The sequence below is a fragment of the Dipodomys merriami genome, unplaced genomic scaffold (assembly GCF_024711535.1).
Source record: "Dipodomys merriami isolate MVZ:Mamm:240054 unplaced genomic scaffold, mDipMer1.0.p SCAF_138, whole genome shotgun sequence".
Taxonomy (NCBI): Eukaryota; Metazoa; Chordata; class Mammalia; order Rodentia; family Heteromyidae; genus Dipodomys; species Dipodomys merriami.
In genome coordinates, this window is record NW_027202693.1 from 148,353 (window position 1) to 171,031 (window position 22,679).

Consider the following 22,679-nt stretch of genomic DNA (forward strand, 5'->3'; position numbering starts at 1 on the left):
TGGCTACTCAGGAGGTTAATGTATCCAGAGCCAGTAATTTGTTTCAGATAGGGACATAAAGGCTCTAAAAAATCACAGTGGCTCAGTGGTAGAGTGCTTGCCTAGCATGCATGAGGCCCTGGGTTGGATTCCTCAGCACCACATAAACAGAAAAAGTCGGAAGTGGTGCTGTGGCTCAAGTGGTAGAGCGCTCGCCTTGAGCTGAAGAGCTGAGAGACAGCACCCAGGCCCAGACTTAAAGCCCCATGACTGACAAAAAAAAAAAAAAAAAAAAAAAAAACCCAAAAAGTAATTGATTCTTCCAGGTGTCAATGGAATGCACTGGGAAGTGGGAATGGAGGGAAGGGAACTGCTGGTAAAGTATCTAAATCCCTAGGCTGAATTCAGTTTTTTTTTTTAGGTAGATCCTGGAGCACTCAGGAAGTGGAGACAGGATTCAGAGTTCAAAGCAAACCTGGGTTACATAGGAAGACCCCCTATCTCAACAAACAAATACAAGAAGCCCTCACTTTTCTTTAAAGAAAAGTCTCAGGTGGTATCCTTCAAAAGGATATCAAAACCAGGAACCAGTGATGCAAACCTATAGTCCTACTCAGAAGGCCAAGAACTTGATGAGAGTGGGTTCGAAGCCAGCTGAGGCAGGAAAGTCACTGGGACCCTAATCTCCAATTAACCAGCAAAAAGCTGGAAGTAGCTGGACACTGGTGGCTCATGCCTATAATCCTAGCTACTCAGATAGCTGAGACTCATGAGGGTTGTGGTTTGAAGCCAGCCTGGGCAGGAAAAGCCCATGAGACTCTTATCTCTAATAAACTGCCAAAAAAGCTGGAAGTGGAGCTATGGCTCAACTGAGCCTTCAGTGAAAGAAGCTCTGGGACAGCACCTAGGCTCAGAGTTCAAGCCCTAGGATTGGCAAAAAAAAAGTTCAGGGCAGAGCTGTGGCTCAAGTAGTAGAGTATCAACCTTGAGGGACAGTACCCAGGCCCTGAGTTCAAGCACCAGCAACAGTACACACACACACACACACACACACACACACACACACACACACACACACACACACACACACACGTGCACGCGCACGCACATGATATTAAAAATATTAAAAATAATCTAGGGCTGGGTACTAGTGGTCATGCCTATAATTCTAGCTACTTAGGAGACTGGGATCTGACGATCATGGTTCAAAGCTAAAGCTAGCCCAGGCAGGAAAGTCCATGAGACTATTATCTCCAATTAACCACCAGAAAACCAGAAGTGGCACAAGGACTCAAAATGGTACAGCCTTGAGCAAAAAAGCTCAGGGACAGCACAAGCCCCATGACCAACTAAAAATATAAATAAATAAAAATAATAATCTAGGCACACAGAAGCAACAAAGATACAAATTTAAAAGGATCAGCATTCAGTCCCTATGGTGCTAGAAGACTAACGGGACTTGCTGGGCGCCAGTGGCTCAAGCCTGTAATCCTAGCTACTCAGGAGGCTGAGATCTGAGGATCTTGGTTCAAAGCCAGTTGAGGCAGGAAAAGTCCATGAAACTTTTATCTCCAATAGGGAAACTCTTATCTAATAAACTACCAGAAAACCAGAAGTGGCAGTGTGGCTCAAGTGGTAGAGTACTAACCTTGAGCTGAAGAGTTGAGGGACAGTGCTCAGGCTGAGTTCAAGTCCCCCGACCGAAGGTTGGGGTGGAGAGGGAAGACTAGTTGGATTTGTATGTAAGAACCACTGGTGGCCTTTGTAATCAAGAGGGCAAAAGGGGAGACTGATGCAGTGATCTTCATCACAGGGTTTACTAGGCCTAGGCTTATCATTAAGAATATCTAACCTGACTTTCACATTTTAGGTGAAGTGTAAAGTTCTCAGAGAAGTCAAGAATCTTGAGTGAAGCAACACCTTTGAAGGTGGGAGTGTGAGAAGGCATTACAATTTTGTTTATCTGATTTTTTATTTCTTCTGTTTCTTATGCTGCAAGATACCTGTATTCGCTGCTCCCCCCACCCCACCTCCCCCAAAAAGGAAAAAAAAAACCTCATTTTCCAAAGTCCACATTTCCATCTCTTCCCACTGCCATCTCCTACAGATTCCTTATTCTCAGGCATTCTTTGAGCTGTAATCTCTAGGCCCTGAGGATTCCATCCATCTCTTAGAATAGCTTTTTTTTGGCCAGTCATGGGGCCTGAACTCTGGGCCTGGGCACTGTCCCTCAGCTCTTCAGCTCAAGGCTAGTGCTCTACCACTTGAGCCATAGCGCCGCTTCTGGCTTTTTCTGCTTATGTGGTGCTGAAGAATTGAACCCAGAGCCTCATGCATTCAAGGCAAGCACTCTACCACTGAACCACCTTGCCAGCCCTCTTAGAATAGTGTTTTTTTTTTTTTTAATTTTTTTTGGGTCCGGTGGTGGGGCCTGAACTCGGCCTGGGCGCTGTCCCCCAGCTCTTCAGCTCAAGGCTAGCGCTCTACCACTTGAGCCACAGTGCCACTTCTGGCTTTTTTCTTTTTGCTTATGTGGTGCTGAGGAATCGAACCCAGGGCCTCAGGCATGCAAGGCAAGCGCTCTACCACTGAGCCACCTTCCCAGCCCATCTTAGAATAGTTTTAAGCTCAATAACCAAAGCTCTTTTGGAGAATAGCTAAAGTAGATGTTTCCTGAGTATTTGCTCTGCCTAACATTTGTTGTATAGATTACAGTGCACAGTCTGGATCTGCTCTACATAGGAGGGAATCCAATTAGCCAGAGGCAAGGAGTGAAGACAAAGGTTTATTCCCATCAACTGCCTGATGGGAAGATGAGGAGGATCAGGTGCAGGTGGCTCATGCCTGTAATCCTGGCTACTGAGGAGGCTGAGATCTGATGATCTCGGTTTGAAGTCAGCTCAGGCAAGAAAGTATGGGGGACTTATCTCTAATAATCTACTCTGAAAAAGCTGGAAGTGGTGCTGTGGCTCAAGTGTAGAGTGCTAGCCTTGAGCAAAAGCAGCTTAGGGGTCTGGTAGTGGTAGATAGAGTGCTTGTCTAGCATGCATGAAGCCCTGGGTTTGATTCCTCAGTACCACATGAACAGAAAAAGCCAGAAGTGGTGCTGTGGCTCAAATAGTAGGGTACTAGCCTTGAGCAAAAGAAGCTCAGGGACAGTGCCCAGGCCCTGAGTTCAAGCTCAGGTTCCCCCCCCCCCCCAAAAAAATGAGGATTTTCATCCCTAATTCTAAAATTCCATCTTGCCAGAAAGCTGATTTAATGGCAGTTTATGTAAGAGATGTAAGATTACTGACTGGCAGATACCGTCTTTACAGGTACAGGTTTGTGGCCAAATGACTGCGTATCTAATCCTAATCTCAAGGACAAAGATTGTGTCCTCAGGACATTCCTGTTAGTAGTAGGTGTTTGGTGCGGTTTCTGAGTGGCTGACACAGCCTGCCTCGGGTTCTGAAGCTCATAGTCAGAAAGAAAACAAAGCAACTATGACTGAACCAGGGTCAGGTGGAGTTAAATAGGGACCTGGACGTGAGATCTGACCTCAGTGCTGGTCCTCACAGACAGATTACAGTTTAACTTTGATGAAGTTGGTTCTGAATGGAAGATCATTTTATATACATATGTGAATGTGGTATGTGTGTGTGTGTGTGTGTATATATATACATATATATGGTATGTATGTACATATGTATGGCTTAATCTTTAACGATTCTCATGAATCCACCCCTGAATACCTTGTAAGAACTTCAATCCTCAATCACTGCCAAGACACTCCTTGGAGAGTCCTTTCCTTAAGCAGCTGTGAGCGATCTGAGCTAGGCCGGCGCAGTGGACAGCGGGGGACAACTCCTAAACTATCCCGATGCCCTGCATCTAGGAGACCGCTCTCGCTCCACTGTAGGAAAACCTGCCTCCTTTCGCGGCTCCACGCTTACACGGGCTCTCACCTCAGTCCTAAGCTAGCAGCAACGCCATCAGTGGGCCCCGTGAACCAATAAACTTCTGCCACGTCACAGATCCGCCCACCCCAGGGCTCAGAGATTCCTTCCCGGAGCTAAAGACTGCGCGGCGCCTGGCTCTGACGTCACTTCCGCTACCGCGATGGCGGCCCCGGGAGCGGCCGCGGCGGTTGCTGCAGCGACCTCGGGGGTTTTAGGGGAGGGCGAACCTGGACCCGGGGAGAATGCAGCGGCCGAGGGCACTGCTCCGTCTCCAGGCCGAGTCTCTCCTCCGACTCCGGCGCGCGGCGAACCAGAAGTCACGGTGGAGATTGGAGAGACGTACCTGTGCCGGCGACCGGACAGCACCTGGCGTGAGGGCGGGGCCCGGGGCCTAGGGGCGGGAGTTCGGTGGGTGGGGCCTGGGATCGCGTCCTCCGGGATGGTTGAATGGTCTGGGCGGGTGGGGGGGCGGATCTTAGGGAAAGAGCGCCGCGCTGCGGGTGGGCGGGGCTGAGAAACCAAATTCTTAGTTTCCTCGGTGCACCCATTCTACCTCTTCCCCCTGTGGGAGGCGTCGTTCCGTGTCTTGCTCACTCTGCTCTCACTGCTATTTGCCTTCTGTCGCCCAGTACAGCACTAGCAAAGCGGACCTTCCAAAACAGGCAAAAATTTCTCCTTCTCTTACGTCCCATTGCCTTCCCTGACCTTCAGAAGAAATCCCATTCATTTCTATGGCAAAAGCCGTTGCTGGAAAGGACATCCTGGGCCTTCTGCAAATCATACATGCTCTTCCTTTGGAATCCCTTATGTTTCCTTTTCCTGGTCACCTGGTGAACTCCTCTTTAGGTGTTTTTGTTTGTTTGTTTGGTTTTGGTCGGTCACAGGGCCTGAACTCTGGGCCTTGGTACTTACTGGCCCTTCTCAGCTCTTCAGCTCAAGGCTAGCACGCTGCCACTTGGGCCACAGCGCCACTTTTCTGCTTATGTGGTGCTGAGGAATGGAACCCAGGGCCTGATGTATGCAAGGCAAGCACTCTACCACTGAGCCACCTTCCCAGCCCCCTATTTAGCTTTTAATCTCATCTTCCTCGTGATTCTGTTTTTTTGTTGTTGTTGTCGTTTTGGTTTGGTTTTGTTTTTTGCTTTTGTTTTTGCTGCCAATACTAAGACTTTAACTCAAGGTCTGGGCGCCATTCCTGAGCTTTTTTGCTCAAAGCTGGTGCTATACCACTTGCGCCCTTATCTTTACTTACTGCTTTTTGGTGGTTAATTGGAGATAAGAGTCTCACAGACTTTTCTGCCCAAGGTGGCTTTGAACCTCGATTCTCAGATGTCAGCCTCCTGACTACCTAGGATTACAAGCATGAGCCATTGGCATCTGCTTGTTCTCAATATATATATATATATTTTTTGGGGGGGGGTCCATTGCTGGGCCTGAACTCGGCCTGGGTGCTATCTCTCAGCTCTTCAGCTCAAGGCTAGCGTTCTACCACTTGAGCTGGTTTTTTCTGCTTATGTGGTGCTGAGGAATCGAACCCAGGGCCTGATGCATGCAAGGCAAGCACTCTACCACTGAGCCACTTTCCCAGCCCCTGTTTTCAATACTTTTGACCTCCCTCCAGGCAAAGTCAGTTGTTCCAGTCTGTAGGTTCCTACATTTTTTCATACTTCAGCCATGGCATATATAAAATGTTGTAATCCTCTGTTTATGGGAGCTTCTGGAGGGCAAGATCTCTTGTGATTCATTGCTGTGTCCTCTGTATCCAGCAACAATACACTGGTAGTTAAATAAGCAGTGGTTGCCTTACTCATTTATTGAATAGTCTGCTTGCTATTGGGCACTGTGTAGGCATTATCTCATCCTCTGAGATGGACACTATCATTCCTATTTTGCATATGAGGAAACAGAGGCTCAGCAAAAATAATTTGCTCAATTACATATAGTGAAAATAGGGAGGATTAGAATTATATATAAACTAAGTCTGTCAATCCAAATGAATGACTAAGTAAAATTTGGAGTCAGAATTAAACTCAGTTCTAAGTATCAGTGCGTATTTTCAAATCTGTGACCCATGCCTCATTTTTTTCTCATCTGCAAAATAGGGATAACAGCTCCAGCCTGGCTCACCACACAAGGCTGTGTCAGTGATTGAGCAGACAGGGTTGTGAACAGATGAATCTGGAAAATGCCTCCGTTGTTCTAGCCCTTCCTTTCCGATGATCCTAATGTTTTTCCTTCACAGATTCTGCAGAAGTGATCCAGTCCCGAGTGAATGACCAGGAGGGACGAGAGGAGTTCTATGTACACTATGTAGGCTGTGAGTTCTTTGGGGCTCCTGGGCCTGAGTGGGAGAGGAAGTGGCAAGGCAGCACCCTCATGGCCCATCCTAACAGTTAACAGGCGACTGGACGAGTGGGTAGACAAGAACCGGCTGGCGTTGACCAAAACAGTGAAGGATGCCGTGCAGAAGAACTCAGAGAAGTACCTGAGTGAGCTGGCTGAGCAGCCTGAGCGCAAGATCACTCGTAACCAAAAGCGCAAGCACGATGAGATCAACCATGTGCAGAAGGTCCGGGTCCTACCCCTTCCTCAGGGCCCAGAGGCCCAGCTGCCCCTGCTAGGTCTCTTAGGCCTCTTGGGCCTCCTAAGCCATAGTAGCTCCCACTCCTTGTGCTCGTACTTCATGTAACAGGATACCTACTGTAGTTCATTCTTCATAGGTGAGAAAACTGAGGCTCAGGGAGGAGAGAACTTGGCCACAGACTTATAGCAAGAAATTCCATAGCTAGAACTAGAACTCAGGCCTCCTGCTCTAATAGCCTCTTTTTGTCTTCTAATGGCTGTGCTATATTAAGCCAAACCACTAGCAGTCCAAAGGGAGGGAAGAGAATGAATGATATTGGGGACCTGGCTTTGCCTAACATCATGTTGAATACTATACATATATAATGTCATCAAGCCCTCCCTAAGAATCTAGCACCACAGGGATAATTATTTCTTTATATAAATGAGGAAATAGTTTCAGAGAAGTTAAGTAATGTGCACAAGGTCACACAGCTAATAAAAAGGTGGGCTGGAATTAGAATAATTATGCCAAACATTACTGGTCTGTGAGCCAAAGTATTAGGCTAAATATTTCAGTACATGCTATCACTGATGTTTCAGGGCAACCGTGTGAGGTAAGCATTATTATTATTCCCCGTTTGCAGAGGAGGCACAGATAAGTTAAGAAACCCAGCCAGGAATTAGACCTGACACCTACATTGTCCTAATTCAGAGTGGGCCCTGAATCATGATTTTGATATATCCTAACCTTCAAGCATTTGTCTCCAAAACAGTTTTTTTTTTTTTGGGTCCGATCGTGGGGCCTGAACTCTGGGCCTGGGCGCTGTTCCTCAGCTGTTCAGCTCAAGGCTAGCGCTCTACCACTTGAGCCATAGCACCACTTCCGGCTTTTTTCTTATTGCTTATGTGGTGCTGGGGAATCGAACCCAGGGCCTCATGCATGCAAGGCAAGCGCTCTACCACTGAGCCACCTTCCCAGCCCCTCCAAAACAGTTTTTTTTTTTTTCTTTTTTTTTTTCTTTTTTGTTTTTTTAGTCCTGATCATGGGGCTTAAACTCGGGACCTGGACACTGTCCCTGAGCTCTTCAGCTAAAGGCGAGTGCTCTACCACTTGAGCCACAGCTCCACTTTTGATTTTCTGGTGGTTTATTGGAGATGAGAGTCTCATGGATCTTCTTGCCTGGGATGACTTTGAACTTCCATCCTCAGATCAGCCTCCTGAGTAGCTAGGATTACAGGTGTGAGCCACTGGCTCCCAGCTCAAAACAGTTGTTTGTTTGGTTGTTTTTGTTTTTAGGATGGGGGTCTCACTGTGTTGCCCAAGCTGACTTTAAACTCAAAATTGCTTTAGCCTCTAGTGCTGGCATTGTAGGTGTGGTAGACTATAGCTGGCTACCTGGATTCCTTTCACCAAGTTGGACTGTCCTTAGGAGGTATTTCTCCCATTCTGAGCTTCTGTTCCTTGCTTTCTTTTTTTTTGGTTGTGTGCTAGGCCTGGAGCTCAAGCTCAGGGCCTGTTTTCTGTCCCTGACCTTTTTGCTCAAGGCTAGTGCTCTGCCATTTGAACCACAGCTCTACTTCTGGCTTTTTTTTTTTTTTTGGTAGTTTAGTGGTGGTAAAAGTCCCATACTTTTCCTGTCCAGATGGGGAGGAAAGATCCTCAGATCTCAAATCCTCAGATCTCAGCCTCCTGAGTAGCTAGGATTTATAGGTGTGAGCCACTGGTACCTGGTCTGCTCTTGATTTCTAAAATGAGGAGCACAAAGCGGAACAGGATTTGACAGACTGAAAAGGCATTAGTTTTTTTTAATGCAAGTTGGGTCTTTTTTTTTTTTGGGGGGGTTCAGTCATGGGCCTGAACTCTGAGCCTGGGCGCTGCCCCTCAGCTCTTCAGCTCAAGGCTAGCGCTCTACCACTTGAGCCATAGCGCCACTTCTGGCTTTTTTTTTTTTTTTTTTTTTTTTTTTGCTTATGGGTGCTGAGGAATCGAACCCAGGGCCTCAAGCATGCAAGGCAAGCGCTTTACCACTGAGCCACCTTCCCAGCCCCCCCGCCCCTTTTTTTTAATCAGTCTTGGAGCTTGAACTCAGGATCTGGGCACTATCCCTGAGCTTCTTTTACTCTACCACTTGAACCACAGTGCCACTTCTAGCTTTTTCTGTGTATGTGGTACTGAAGAATTGAACCCAGGGCTTCATGCATGCTAGACAAGCACTCTACCACTAAGCCACATTCCTATTCCTCACATTTAAATTTTTCAAAAGGAAGACATTTAAGATGAAAAAGAATAAGCGTATTATACTTTCTTAAGGGTAAGTATTGCTTTGAGTGGATTATATTGTCCACACATATACGTACATGGATGTGTACAGACATCAGCTGGTTTAAAGTGCCAACTATGTTGCTTCTGTGACTATGGTAAGAAACAAAAACATTTGAAAAACCGTAATCTAGAAAGAGCCCTTCCAGCCTAAAGCAGTGCTGTCCTATTTAATGCTTTAATGGAAGTATTCTAGAGCTCTGGTCTCCATGACAGGACTACTCTCGCCATATGTGGCTGTGGAGCACTTGAAATATGTCTAGTGTGACCAAGAATGATATTGAAAGTCTTCCGTGAACTTGAATTTAAGGACCTGAATGTAACTAGTAGTGGCTCCTCTTCTGGACAGACGCAAGGTCCTGTTCCCCCAAGTTTGTACAAAGATGCGCCTCCAGTCTGCAGTGTAGATGGTAATGGACCAAGCAGAGGTGATAGAACCCCTAATAAAGCAACCAGCAAGTGTCTTCATGCCGGAGCCTGCCGGCAACGAAAGGGAATCCTGATTTTTAGGGGGCGAAGATGAGGAAAAAGAAAGACATAAGACAAAGGATGGGGTCGGGAGGTCTGCAGCGCAAGACTACAGCCTTATTTATTTATTTACTTATTTATTTATTTTTGGGTCCAGTCGTGGGGCCTGAACTCTGGGTCTGGGTGCTGTCCTTCAGCTCTTCAGCTCAAGGCTAGCGCTCTACCACTTGAGCCACAGCGCCACTTCCAGCTTTTTTTCTTTTTGCTTACGTGGTACTGAGGAATTGAACCCAGGGCTTCAGGCATGCAAGGCTGGCACTCTACCACTGAGCCACCTTCCTAGCCCTAGCCCCGTTTATTTTTAACGTTCCCTAATATATACTATTAGAAGTCAATAGGTAACATAAGATTGCAATAGTCCAGAAAAACAAGGAAAATTTCAGTAAAAACAGAGTGCAGTAAAAACAAGACAAGGTAAACAGGTAGAAAGTAAAACTCTGCAGACATAGCAAAGCAATCCCGGGCACCTGGTGTTTTTTAAGTAAGCTAGTTCCTTGTACGTGCCTTCAAGTGAGCACCGGGGTCAAGATGACCTTTAAACTTTACTGTCGGCTCCCAGCATCTTCAGAGCTTAATTAATGTTGAATTCTAAATAAATTGCAGCCTTTAAGAAAAAAATAGTGTTTTGTAATTCTTTAATGCATCAATAGAAGGGCACTATGCTTTGTGAGCATTGAGAAGTGCCATTTAAATAGATGTGAGGACGAGAACATCTTTTCTCCACATCCCTCCCCTTTGGTGCAGTGATTATGCTTAAAATTAGGGACTTGTGCCCAACTCTGCTGAGTACCAGTTCTGTGACCTTGGGCAAGTGACTTTGCCTCTTTGTGCCTCAGTTTCCTCCTCTTTTGTTATACTGACAGTAATAAACACTCTTGTTTCAAAGATTCATTGTGAGGACTAAATGAAGTCATGTCTGTGGAGTGCTTGGCATTTGGAATAAATGGCAGCTGGTTAGTCCCCAGGGGCAAGTGACCTCACCTCTCTGTTACTACTCCTTAAAATTGAAATAAGAATGCTGTAGCAGAGGCCAGTCTAGAGGGCAGACTGCTTTGTGGAGGGGGTGTTCTGGAGAAAGCATGGCTCCATTCTTGACTTCAAGGTGAGTACTCTGGTATATGCTGTAATGTTTTTGTGGCTCTCCATCAGTAGTGTCTGGCTGTGCTGTGAGTGTGACACATGACCCTTAGTTTGCTCTCAGAAAACGTGAAAAGTGAAAGAACCTTAGGTAAAGGATCTTGTGTTGACCACTCCTGATGTGGGAAGGAAGGAGGATTTTTCTAGATGGAGGAATCTGGCCAGACTTCTTGGAGAGGTGGGAAGGACTTTGGATCTTGAAGGACAGGAAAGAGCGCAATAAAAGCAATTACACATGCTGCCTCACAAAGCCCTTCTGTGTCATGGATGCACCTGACCCAGACTTGATGCCAGGTCAGGAAAGCGCTTTGCAGCAGTGTGAGAAGGTAGAGGGAATGGCATGTGCAAAGACAAAGCCCAGCAAGAGAGGTGCTGGTAGCTTAGGTTGAGGGGCTGACACAAGGCCAGGAATCTCAGGAGATCTTGTCAGCCATCCAGACCTGAAGTCCCAGCAACAGCTCTTTGGAGTGGGTCATGGAGACTTCCAGAGAGGAACTGGTCTCAGAGATGTGAAGGAGGTGAAAGCCAACATCCATCCATAGGGCTTGGCCCCCAACAGGATGCCAGGCCAAGCGGAAGTCTTAAGAACTCAGTTATCAGTCTTAGGCATTGGGTTGGGCTGAGAGGCATTATCTCCAGTGTGAGGAAACAGGAGGACCAGGGGAACATGGAAGATTTTTCTGGGCACTGAGCATCTGATGCCCTGTGGGAAGGACCTCTGGGAGCAATCCCACAACAGGTTTCTGGGACTTAGGGTGGAGATCCATGCACATTGGGGTGTCCACAAGGTGTCCACTCTGGACATGGAATTGAGATCCTTTCATCCATCTGAGTCTTACCACAACTTGGTCAGAGCCACACTGCCACTTGTACAGCTGAAGTTGTTAACTCAAGGACTGGAACAAGGCCTGATGCTGTGTACATTCGTGCTTCAGGGCTGTCTGGATGTGTGGGTAGGCAGGCAGACTGGAGAGGAGCTTTCATCAGCCAACTTAAAACTAAGTAAAATAGCCAGGCTCCAGTGGCTCACATTTGTAATCCTAGCTACTCAGGAGACTGAGAATTGTGGTTTAAAGCTAGCCAGGGTGATAAGTGTATGAGACTCTTGCTCCTATTAACTACCAAAAAAATCTCCAGAAGTAGAACTGTGGCTCAAGTGGTAGAATGCTAGCCTAGCAAGAGAGCTCAGGGAGAGTGCCAAGGTTCAAGCCCCTGGACTAGCATTTTCGCCCCCCCCCCCAAAAAAAAAAAGGAGAGCAAACAAGTAAGACAGATTGGATAATCATACATACACAGACACACACCAAACCCAACCAAGTAAAACAAATTGGCTATTTGGATGGTTAGTACTATCATTTAGGAAATGAGGTCTGAAAAATGGTAGGGAAGCAGTGTAGTTCGGGATCAAGAGAGGGACAGCCTGGCCACCATGCTTACTCATGTCTACCTGCTTCTCTTTCCTTCCTAGACTTACGCAGAGATGGACCCCACAACAGCGGCTTTGGAGAAGGAGCACGAGGCGGTAAGCAAGGCCAGGGCTCCCAACTGGGCCTTCCCTTCCCCCTCCCTTGCTTTCTCCAAGCCCTGCACTGCCCCCCGCCTTCCCCCTCTCTGCAGATCACCAAGGTGAAGTATGTGGACAAGATCCATATTGGAAACTATGAGATCGATGCCTGGTATTTCTCGCCATTCCCTGAGGACTATGGGAAACAGCCTAAGCTGTGGCTCTGCGAGTACTGCCTGAAGTACATGAAGTACGAGAAAAGCTACCGCTTCCACCTGGTAAGGCCGGGCCCAGCTGGACAGAGACAGGCACAGAGGCTGAGGGTGGGCCAGCTGTTAGTACCAGGGAAGACATTCATACCCAGAGTTGCCCAAAGCTCAAGAAGATCTACATTTCAGGGTGACCTTGGCTTACTCTCTGCCTGTTTCCAGACCTGTTTCCTTTGTATGGAATAGGACAGATAGCAATCTCTCAGGTTCCTTGCCCTTTGTGCAGTTCTAGCAAAAGAAAGTCTCTGAGCAGTGGGAAGACCTGGTGGGAAGAACTCTATGTGGCTGCCAGGAATGGGGTGCTTATTGCTTATTATTAGCACATGAGGTGTTTCTTAAAATGTGGACCTGGAGGCAAATGTATGTGGTTTAAGAAAACCAGGGTACCAAAGTGCTGGTGGCTCACACCTGTAATCATAGCTACTCAGGAGGCTGAGATCTGAGAATCATGGTTCAAAGCCGGCCCTGGCAGGAAAGTCCATGAGACTCTTGTTTTCTTTTTTTTTTTTGGTCAGTCTTGGGGCTTGAACTCTGGGCCTGGGCCCTGTCCCACAGCTCTTCAGCTCAAGGTGAATGCTCTACCACTTGAGCCACAGCGCCACTTCTGGTTTTATGGTGGTTTATTGGAGATAGTGGGTCTCACATACTTTGCTGCCTAGGCTGGCTTTGAACCGCGATCTTCAGATCTCAGCCTCCCACGTAGTTAGGATTACAGGTGTGAGCCACTCATGCCCAGCTCCATAAGACTTTTATCTCCAATTAATTGTCAAAAAAAAAAAAAAGCCAGGGGCCTGGGAAGGTGGTTCAGTGGTAGAGTGCTTGCCTTGCATGCATGAGGCCCTGGGTTCAATTCTTCAGCACAACATAAGCAGAAAAAGCTGGAAGTGGCTCTGTGGCTCAAGTGGTAGACTGCTAGCCTTGAGCTGAATTGCTGAGGGACAGCACCCAGGCCCACAAAAAAAGCCAGAAGTAGAGCTATGGCTCAAGTATTAGAGTGTTTACCTTGAGCAAAAGAGCTCACGGATAGTGCCCCAAGCCCTGAGTTCAAACTCCAGGCCCAAGCTTTTTAGAGCTGGGTCAACACAGAATTGAGTTCAGGTAGCTGTGATGCACAAGCAAATTATCAGCTTGTCTGTGCCGAGCTTGGAAAGAGATCCTGTTTTCCAGATGAAGAGAGCAAGGAAGACTACTCAAAATAGGTAGTGTTTGAACCCAGCATCTGCAGATGGGGAAGGAGAGGCAGGGACTTGCTCCAAGTCTCTTGCACTAGCAGAGAACTTAAGGGTCCTGAGTCTATGCTTTCTCCCCCTCCCCCAGGGCCAGTGTCAATGGCGGCAGCCCCCAGGGAAGGAGATCTACCGAAAGAGCAACATCTCCGTGTATGAGGTAGATGGCAAAGACCATAAGGTGAGCTGGTGGCTTGGTGCTGAAGGTCTGTGGGAAACTCTGCCTGGCTGACTGTCGCGGCCACCCCCGGGCACTGTCCAGCCCCAGGTGCGCTTCCATGAGAAAACAGGCTTGTGATTCGCACAGAGTGAACACTTGGGCCCGTGCTGCCAGCCTCAGGCCCTGTCTCCTTTGTCCCTGAGGACTTCTCTTCTGACGGGGTAGTTCAGATTTGAGTTGTTTCAGAACTCAGAATGGAAGCTGTCTTGCCCGAGGCTGCTCTGGGACAGCTTTCTCTTCCTGAAGGAAGGAGTTTGGCGTGCCTGGGAGGGAGCTGCTTTGTGTCTGTGGCTCCAGCTAGCTGAGTTCCTTGTTGTGGCTGAGTGACTTCCGTGAGGTGGGGAAGAGGCCTGGTCGGTCTGTGCAGACCCCACCCTGTGTCTGGTTTCCCTTAGAAGGGCCTCGTAGTACAAGTTGATAAGGGCAGGCCTGGGGGCAGCCCCTGGTTCTCTTTGCCCTGTCGCTTGGGGGTTGACCTTAGAAAAACTTTGATCTGTTCCTGTTTGCTCATCCCTAACACAGGAGTCATAATGATTTACCTAGTCTGCTTGTTGGTAGAAGAAATGAGACTGCAGGTATCTAGAACGTCACACTTGGGTAGCACCTTGCAGGTGCTTAGAAAGCATGGACTTTGGTGGTGGTGACCTAGGTCACCAGGCTTCCTTATGCTAGGAAGTCCCCACTTCCACCCTGGTCCTTGCCTGGCACTCTGCCTTCCTGAGCATGTACTGGTGCTGAAAGAAAGGCCTCCTGCCAGGTGCTGGTGCCTCACGCCTGTCATCCTAGCTACTCAGGAGGCGGAGATCTGAGGATTGGGGTTCAAAGCCAGCCTGGGCAGGAAAGTCCAGGAGACTCTTATCTCCAATAAATGACTAGAAAACCGGAAGTGGCACTGTGGCTCAAGTGGTAGAGCACTGGCCTTGAGCTGAAGAGCTGAGGGACAGTGCCCAGGCCCAGAGTTTAAGCCCCATTGACCGCTCAAAAGAAAGAAAGAAAGAGACTCCCACTGGCAAGGTGGGTGCCCTACAGCCTCCAGGCAACACCGCCTTGAGCCGCCAGCTCCGCCCATGGTCAGCGAGACAGCAGCTGTAGAGACCGTCAGCAGCCATAGCTTCCTGCTTAGCCTCATGCCAGGTGCGGGAGCCCAGCTATGAACAAACAAGGCAGAGGTCACATGCCAGTTGAAATTCTTTCCCTGGCACTCATCAGTCACAGAACCTCTGGGTAGCTGCTTACTTCTGAGCCTGTTTCCTGTTTTGAATCAGTAAAGGTTGAACTAGAAGCCAGGTGCCAGTGGCTCACACCTGTAATCCTAGCAACTCAGAGGAGACTGAGATCTGAGATGGCAGTTTGAAGCTAGCCAAGGCAGGGAATTCTATGAAACTCTTGCGTCCAGTCAAGCACCAAAAAGTCAGAAAGGGAGCTATGCTTCAATTGGTACAGTTTCAGCCTTGAGCAAAAAAGCTAAGGAATAGTGCCCGCACCCTGCCCTGAGTTCAAGCCTCAGTACTGGCATGCATAAACACACACACACACATTGTACATGGAAAATGCTAGCCTGTACTTTGCCCTCAAAGGACACACACACACACACACACACACACACACACACACACACACACACACACACACACACACACACACACACACACACACACACACACACACACACACACACACACACACGGATTGAATTGGATTGTACATGGATTGAATTGGATTGTACATGGAAAATGCCTAGCCTGTACTTTGCCCTCAAAGGACACACACACACACACACACACACACACACACACACACACACACACACACACACACACACACACACACACACACACACACACACACACACACACACACACACACACACGGATTGAATTGGATTGTACATGGATTGAATTGGATTGTACATGGAAAATGCCTAGCCCGTACTTTGCCCTCAAAGGGCCAGCCATTTAGCCAGGGACCAGTGCCTCACGCCTATAAGCCTAGCCACTCAGACTGAGATCTGAGTATCACCATTCCAAGCCAGCCTGGGCAGGGAAGTCCTTGAGACTCTTATCTCAGTTAACCACCAGAAAACTTGACATGGTGCTGTGGCTCAAAGTGGTAGAGCACTAGCCTTGAGCAAAAAAAGCTCAGGGACAGCTCCCAGGACTGGAGTTCAAGCCCCCAGGACTGACAAACAATTTTAAAAAGGGGGGTCACCGGGGGGGGGGAGCAGTCACAGTTAGCCTGGCTTGTCCATAACCTTCAGAGTGCTAATAGGTCTGATTTTCAGCTTTCTCACCCATCAGCTGCTCCTACTCAGTTGGATGAGGGCAGCGTTCCGCCTGCTGACCCCTTCCTACCTTCCCCACCCTCAGATTTATTGTCAGAACCTGTGTCTGCTGGCCAAGCTTTTCCTCGACCACAAGACATTGTACTTCGATGTGGAGCCCTTCGTCTTTTACATCTTGACTGAGGTGGACAGGCAAGGGGCTCACATCGTGGGTTACTTCTCCAAGGTACTGGATGTGGAAGGCCAGGCTGAGGGGGAGGGAGGAAGGGGGAATAAATTTGAGCCCCGCCCCCCCCCCACCAAAGGTCCTGAGCATCCACCCCCTGCAGGAGAAGGAGTCCCCGGATGGAAACAATGTGGCTTGCATCCTGACCCTGCCCCCTTACCAGCGCCGCGGCTACGGGAAGTTTCTCATTGCGTTCAGTGAGTGTTTCTTGGCCTACCTAAGGGAGGGCAGCTGTGAGGCTGGGTTTGGGGGTGGCAGTCCCTCAGGCCTCTCCGCCCCATTCCTGCCAGGCTATGAGCTCTCCAAGCTGGAGAGCACAGTAGGCTCCCCAGAGAAGCCGCTCTCTGACCTGGGCAAGCTCAGCTACCGCAGCTACTGGTCCTGGGTCCTGCTGGAGATCCTGCGAGACTTCCGTGGCACATTGTCCATTAAAGACCTCAGGTGAGGGCCCTGGTTCTAATCATGCCCGAGGACCTTGCGAGAGCCACGCAGGAGCCCTCTGGCACAGGGCCAAGATGGGCCGTGGATCCTGCCTCCTTGGCATGTTGCCTCTCACCACTATCTGCTCCAATCCTCCCTACAGCCAAATGACCAGTATCACCCAGAATGACATCATCAGTACCCTGCAGTCCCTCAATATGGTCAAGTACTGGAAGGGCCAGCACGTGATCTGTGTCACGCCCAAACTGGTGGAGGAGCACCTGAAAAGCGCCCAGTATAAGAAACCACCCATTACAGGTGGGTAGGGGGGCTACAGCTGTGGGGGGGGGGACACACACATGTGTGCGTCCTGGGAGAGGGTGGTAAGTGCAATGGCTAGCAGCCAAACCTCTTGGTTTTTTGGTCGCGTGATCACAAACCAGTCTGACCAGCTCACAGCACTGAAGCCTAGGGCAGGCTACTCATTCCTGGATTTCCCTGCCCCCACCCCCTGCCCCTGCCCTTGTGTTCTCACCTGGAGGAGGTGAAACCTGGCCTGAGCACAGCAGGTGTGCGTAGGCCTGGGCCGCCCTGCCTGCTGCTGCTCCATGGCTCTTCTCCCCACAGTGGACTCTGTCTGCCTCAAATGGGCTCCGCCCAAGCACAAGCAAGTCAAACTCTCCAAGAAGTGAGCGCGCATGCCCCCGCTGCTGCATCCGGGACCCCTGCCTCCCTGCCCTGTAAATAATGTACAGACCTGTTTCTTCATTTTTTAATAAAGTGAATTCTGCTGGTGGCTCGGGACTTCCCAAGTGGGACGGAGACGCGGAGAGATGTCACCGTTCACTTCACACACAACGCGCCATGCTCAGAACACTTTACTCCTGTTCCCACCCTGACCCAAGCCCCAGCCAGCTCCGGTGGGGGCTCAGTCCTCCGGAGTCCGGGAGTCAGGGCTTAAGAGGAACTCGGAGGCAATGGGGCAAGATTGGGGCCTTTCCCATGGCAGGCGCAGGCAAACTCAGAGTACAGGAAGAGCAGGCTGAATGATGGGCTCATCAGGCAGGGAGGGTGGGCCAGCCTTCAGCAGCAGCGGGCAGCTGCCCAATCTTCTAGAAATGGGCTAGAAGCTAGGGCTCACAACTGAGGCTTCTTGAGAGTTCCTGGGAGCCCAGGTTCTAGCCAGTACCACAGGCCTTGACACTCTTGATCCAAGGTTATACTCCCAGAGAAGAAATCCAGAAGAATAGGCTCAAAGATCAGGACGGTGCCTGGCCTCCGGCAGAGCCCTGGTGGCCAGACCCGGGCCCAGGTCCTTCCTTGTGAACAGGAACGTGTCCTTAGTCCTGGAAGGGGAGGTCAGCTTCCAGGGTAAAGAAGCGCTCACGTCAAGGGTAGAAGAGGCTGAGCATCAGGCCCAGCGGCAGGAGGAGGACAGGCCCGCCTAGTAAGCCCTGGGCTGGAGCAGAGCTGAAGGCCGAGCGGTGGTTGCAGAGGTGGCCGTCAGGCTGGGACTCCTGGGTTTGGGGCACCACCCGAGGCTGCAGTTCTGCCACATGGTGGTGGATCCAGGAGGCATGGCTGGAAGTCATAGTGTATACTCCAGGCCTGTTGGGGGCTCCACAGGAATCACCCCAGCTCACAATGCCAGCCAGGTACCAGAGGCCCTCCACAGAGCAAGAGAGCGGGCCCCCAGAGTCGCCCTGGAGAGAAAAGGCATGGCAGCTGTTAGGCCCAGGCACTGCACGTGCGCCAGCCCCATCCAGGCCTCCCCTCCTGCCAGGTACCCACCTGGCAGGCATCTTTGCGGCCCTCCACGTAGCCGGCGCACAGCATGTCCTGCAGCAGGACGTGGGGCTCCTCAGGCTTGGCCCCAATGTTGTAAAGGCAGCTGCAAGTCTCCCGGCTGATCAGTGGCACCTCCAGCTGCTGCAGAGGCCTGGGGGACTGGAGGCTCACTGCGGGGAACAGAAGGGGCTCACCCAGGGCCTCCTTCCCTGATCAGGCAAGCCCCTCAGCACCCAGTATGCATCTCACCTGATTGGGACACATGGCCCCATCCAGTGACCGTACAGCGGAGGCCGTTGGGGAAGGAGGCGTTGGCAGCCGGCAGGCAGACGGGCCGGATATGACGAGAGAAAGACACGGGGCTGCTGAGGCGCACCAGCGCGATGTCGCCCTCCGAGCCCTCCTCACGGTAGCTGGGGTGGGAGATGATCTGAGCCACCATGCGTACCTCCGCATCCTGGCTGTAAACATCCAGCTGGTGAGCTCCCAGCTTGATCTCGTAGTCCTCTCTGGAGTGTTCTCTGCAGGCAGAGGGACAAAAGCTGGGACCACCGCCCCCCCCTTCTCTCCCTCACCCTGCTGTCTCATGGAATCCTGCCCCAGATGGTTGTCTAGGGAAGCTGACCTCTAGACTCCCCTTCACCTGACCCAAGCACTTCAGCATCTGACCTGAATTGACCCATGAACTTGAGCCATAGTGCCCCTTCTGGCTTTGTCTGCTTATGTGGTACTGAGGAATTGAACCCAGGGCCTCATGCATGCGAGGCAAGCACTCTACCACTGAGCCACCTTCCCAGCCCCGACCCATGAACTTTGACATCCAGCCTACTTTGGACATGTCCCTCCTCCCTCCCCCTTGCCCCAGCTGATACCTGGGGAAGCAGTGAGCGGCAGACAGTATCCACTGGTCAGACACGAGGGACCCGCCACACACATGGTCTCCATTGTAGTTGATGCTGACCTGCCAGGGCCATTGCCCAGGGGACGCACTGCTGCCCCCCGTGATCCGAGCCTGGGAGATGACACCACACACGGCTGCCAGGGAGGAAGGGAATGTGGAGTCAAACTTTTCTGTCTCCCCCCTCCCCACACACACCAACCAAGTCTTCAGCCCTGTCACACTTGACAGATTCCAGATTTGGTTTAGAACCTGGGTTCACAGACACCCTGCAATCGCCATGCATAGATCACCACACATGAGCATTTCTGTCTCTTGCTATCTATCCACTGTCCACTTTCTACTTGAGGACTCACAGCCAATCAGCTGCACAGATCTGGCCTCCTGAACCTTCAGATCCCTGCCAGATCTCCCGCAGCGTTCCTGTCCTGTCAAGTAAATCGGCCAGTCCTGGAGCTCACCCTGGAAAGCCTTTCCCTCCCTCCAGCCCTTGCTCTGCTCAGCTGGTGGGGTAGGGGGGCTGTCCAAAGATCAGCCTGGCTTGCTTGATCCTGCCAAGTCAAGCTGGAGTTGCCCCAAGTGGGAGGAGGGAAGTTCCCACACTGCCCAGAATTAGAATTGTTGTGTCTTAATTGTTGCAAACCACCTTGGCCTGAGCCTTCCTTAGGAATAACCCCCATGCCCTCAACACCCACCTTGGGCTTTGGTGGATGAGGCTGAGGATGAAAACACACACAACTTGGTTCCCAAGATGTGAACAGTTATTTCCCAAGCCAGCCCCAAGTTTGCTCCCACTGAGGCCATAGTTTGGAGTAGAGTCCACTACTCCACACAAAATGACCTTCCTTGGAGCAGAGAGAGCGCCAGCCAGCCTCCTCCTCCCCCTCCTCTCCCTCCTCCACTTCCTCATAATCAAGACAATAGCTACTATTTAGAGCGTAGAGGCTTGAGTGGGGCTTTCACTTGCTCGGTCTTTGGGAATCCTTACTACAGCCCTAGGAGATAAGACATTTTAAGTGGAAGAAACACTGGGCTTGGAGAGAAGATGTGGCCACTTCATAGTACAATCTGCACTGAAAACTGGTCTGACCCAGAGCTGAAAAACTTTCCTGGGAACCCTGCCCCCCCCCCCTCCGAGGGGTCCACTGTGGGAGTCAGAAACAGGCTTAAATTCACTTGCACCACTCCTGTGCCTCAGTTTCTTTCCATAAAATCAAGGCTAACCAGGCTAGCTACTTAGGAGGCTGGGATCTGAGGATCATGGTTTGAAAACAGCCAGGGAAGGAAAGTCTGTGAGACTGTTCTCTCCAATGAACCAGCAAAAAGCTGGAAATGGGGCTGTGGCTCAAGTGGTAGAATGCTAGCATTGAGAAAAAAAAAAAAGCTCAGAGACAGTGCTCAGACACACACACACACACACAGAGACACACAGACACAGACACAGACACACACACACACACACACACACACACACACATCAAGGCTATCATTCCCTCCACTCACAAGGCTACCAGGAGACTTAAGGGAGGGCAAGACAGCCCATCAGGGTGTCAGGTGCTCCTCCAACCCACCAGGGAATTTGAATCCAGGTCTACCTCCCATTTTCCCCAGCAAGCCTTACCTTCAGCCTGGGCAGCTCCTGGAAAGAGAAAAAGGGAGGGGTGAGTAGGGAGAGCCAGAGAGTTTCCAGGCTCTTCAGCACCTACCCCCTCCCCAGGGACCGAGGGACAAAGGGACGCCACCTGGGAATTCCTGGGCCCAGCAGGAATGGACCCAGAAAGGATTATGTCAGCTCCCCACCCTACTCATCTATACTCACCTGTCCCAGACTGGAATAACCCAACAAAAAGCAGAAAGGCCAAAACTTGCAGCTGCTGCCCAAGCCCCAGGCCTGCCCGTCGGGCCATGGCCCAGGACTGAGGCCCTCAAGGGAGACACGGAACTGTCTGGAACTAGCTGGAACCTAGTGCTGCTTTTCAAAAGGCAGGATCCAGTGGTTGGCTTCAAAAAGAAGGAATCCCAGATCCCAGACTGGAAAGGCAGAGCAGGTGTCCAAGGGCTGGCTTCTCAGGTCAAGGGAGGGGGGCGGGGGGGGGGGAGGCTACCTTGAATGGTAGCCACCAGGGTGGAAGCTGTCTCTGGTACAGCCTAGCCACGCAGATACCTTCTGTGAGTGGCGGCTTCCCGGGTAAAGGCAGCACCTGCCAGCTCCTCCCTCAGCCCCGCCCTCCTGGATTTAGCTACCTGGGACTTCGCGCTGCTTACTTTTCTTGCCTTCAAAGTCCTAGTCCTTTCAGACAGCCCCCCCTCAACCCCCTCCCCCCTCCCCTGCAGCTGCTCTGTAGGGGGAGGGGAAGACAGGAGGCTGGCCATCCAAGCAGGCCTGGCTAGAAACTGCAAGAGTTATCTGACTGTCCCCAGGTGTCTTTCCCATACCGAACACCCCAAGGCCTGGCTAAGCCTTTGTCAGTGAAGCCACAGCCCCTTCTCCCTTCCTCCCTCCTTTTCCTTAGGTCTGGCAGCCAGCAGAGCCTACCTAGGACACTGGAGGCTGCCTCTCCCCATGACCATCCCAGGCCTTTTCTATAAAGCCTACAAGCCTTCCCAAGGATGGTGAGCATAGTGCTAATCATCCCGCAAGTATTTACTATGGGTGCTGAGTGTACTCCAGGCCCAGGGGATGAAGTAGATGCCCTCCATAGCCTCCTGGACTTACAGTGAGGACAAACTTAAATCAATAGTCACATCTGTGGTCCTAGCTACTCAAGATCTGAGGATCCTGGCTTGAAGCCAATCTGAGCAGGAAAATCCCTGACTCTTTATCTTTAATTAACCAGCAGAAAAGCTGGAAGTGGCATGATGATTCAAGTGGTAGAGCACTCACCTTAGAGAAAAACAATGCTTAGGGATAGCACCCAGGCCCTGAGTTCGAGTCTCAAGACCTGTACTCATATACAAAAAGTAGGTCCCTGTACCATCCACATTGGCTGCCGTTCATCCGTGTTTGAACTTCAGTTCCTTTTAGCATCCTTTCTCCATCTTCCATTCCTTACCACGTTGGCAGTAATTGGAGAATGGTCACAGAGGTGTGTGTGTGTGTGTGTATGTGTGTGTGTATGTGTGTGTGTGTGACACGCATACACACATATGCATGACGGCTGATACTTCGGGTTGAATTAATGTAGGAAGCCCCACCGGGAGGTGGTAGGATTTATAAGTGGATGACATGCGTTTGTTGATGATCCTTAAGTGTACACATTTTGGGGTATCCATCAAAGCATGTATTTGGGAAACTGGCTTTCTTACCCTAAGTCTCTCTGCTCTATGGGAGGGGTGAGCCAGGGCTGAGGTACACTATAGGTGCAATTGGGGACACT

General features: G+C 50.4%; 2 protein-coding genes across 2 annotated transcripts; one reads left to right on the forward strand and one right to left on the reverse strand.

Moving 5' to 3' along the window:
- Nucleotides 1-4,067: 4,067 nt before the first annotated feature.
- On the forward strand, nt 4,068-17,412 carry LOC138825563 (histone acetyltransferase KAT8). The gene is made up of 11 exons (XM_070020208.1): nt 4,068-4,291; nt 6,163-6,237; nt 6,314-6,489; nt 11,939-11,992; nt 12,088-12,252; nt 13,561-13,650; nt 16,056-16,196; nt 16,300-16,393; nt 16,487-16,637; nt 16,780-16,934; nt 17,244-17,412. Exons 1-11 carry the CDS (start codon nt 4,081-4,083, stop codon nt 17,306-17,308), a joined length of 1,377 nt encoding a protein of 458 aa, XP_069876309.1. The 5' UTR covers nt 4,068-4,080; the 3' UTR covers nt 17,309-17,412.
- Nucleotides 17,413-17,476: 64 nt separating this feature from the next.
- Nucleotides 17,477-21,421, reverse strand: LOC138825564 (prostasin-like). The gene is made up of 6 exons (XM_070020209.1): nt 21,122-21,421; nt 20,924-20,941; nt 19,277-19,439; nt 18,654-18,925; nt 18,408-18,574; nt 17,477-18,319 (listed from the first exon to the last, which is right to left on the reverse strand). The coding sequence occupies exons 1-6, from the start codon at nt 21,207-21,209 to the stop codon at nt 18,005-18,007; spliced, it is 1,023 nt and encodes a 340-aa protein (XP_069876310.1). The 5' UTR covers nt 21,210-21,421; the 3' UTR covers nt 17,477-18,004.
- Between the last annotated feature and the right edge of the window lie 1,258 nt (nt 21,422-22,679).

Coding starts and splice junctions, on each gene's coding strand:
- LOC138825563 (XM_070020208.1), top strand. CDS start 4,081: ATGGCGGCCCCGGGAGCGGCCGCGGCGGTTGCTGCAGCGACCTCGGGG. Junction 4,292..6,162: donor GCGACCGGACAGCACCTGGC/GTGAGGGCGGGG, acceptor TTTCCTTCACAG/ATTCTGCAGAAGTGATCCAG. Junction 16,394..16,486: donor GAAGTTTCTCATTGCGTTCA/GTGAGTGTTTCT, acceptor CATTCCTGCCAG/GCTATGAGCTCTCCAAGCTG.
- LOC138825564 (XM_070020209.1), bottom strand. CDS start 21,209: ATGGCCCGACGGGCAGGCCTGGGGCTTGGGCAGCAGCTGCAAGTTTTG. Junction 18,575..18,653: donor GGGCCATGTGTCCCAATCAG/GTGAGATGCATA, acceptor TGTTCCCCGCAG/TGAGCCTCCAGTCCCCCAGG. Junction 18,320..18,407: donor GCCGCAAAGATGCCTGCCAG/GTGGGTACCTGG, acceptor TTTTCTCTCCAG/GGCGACTCTGGGGGCCCGCT.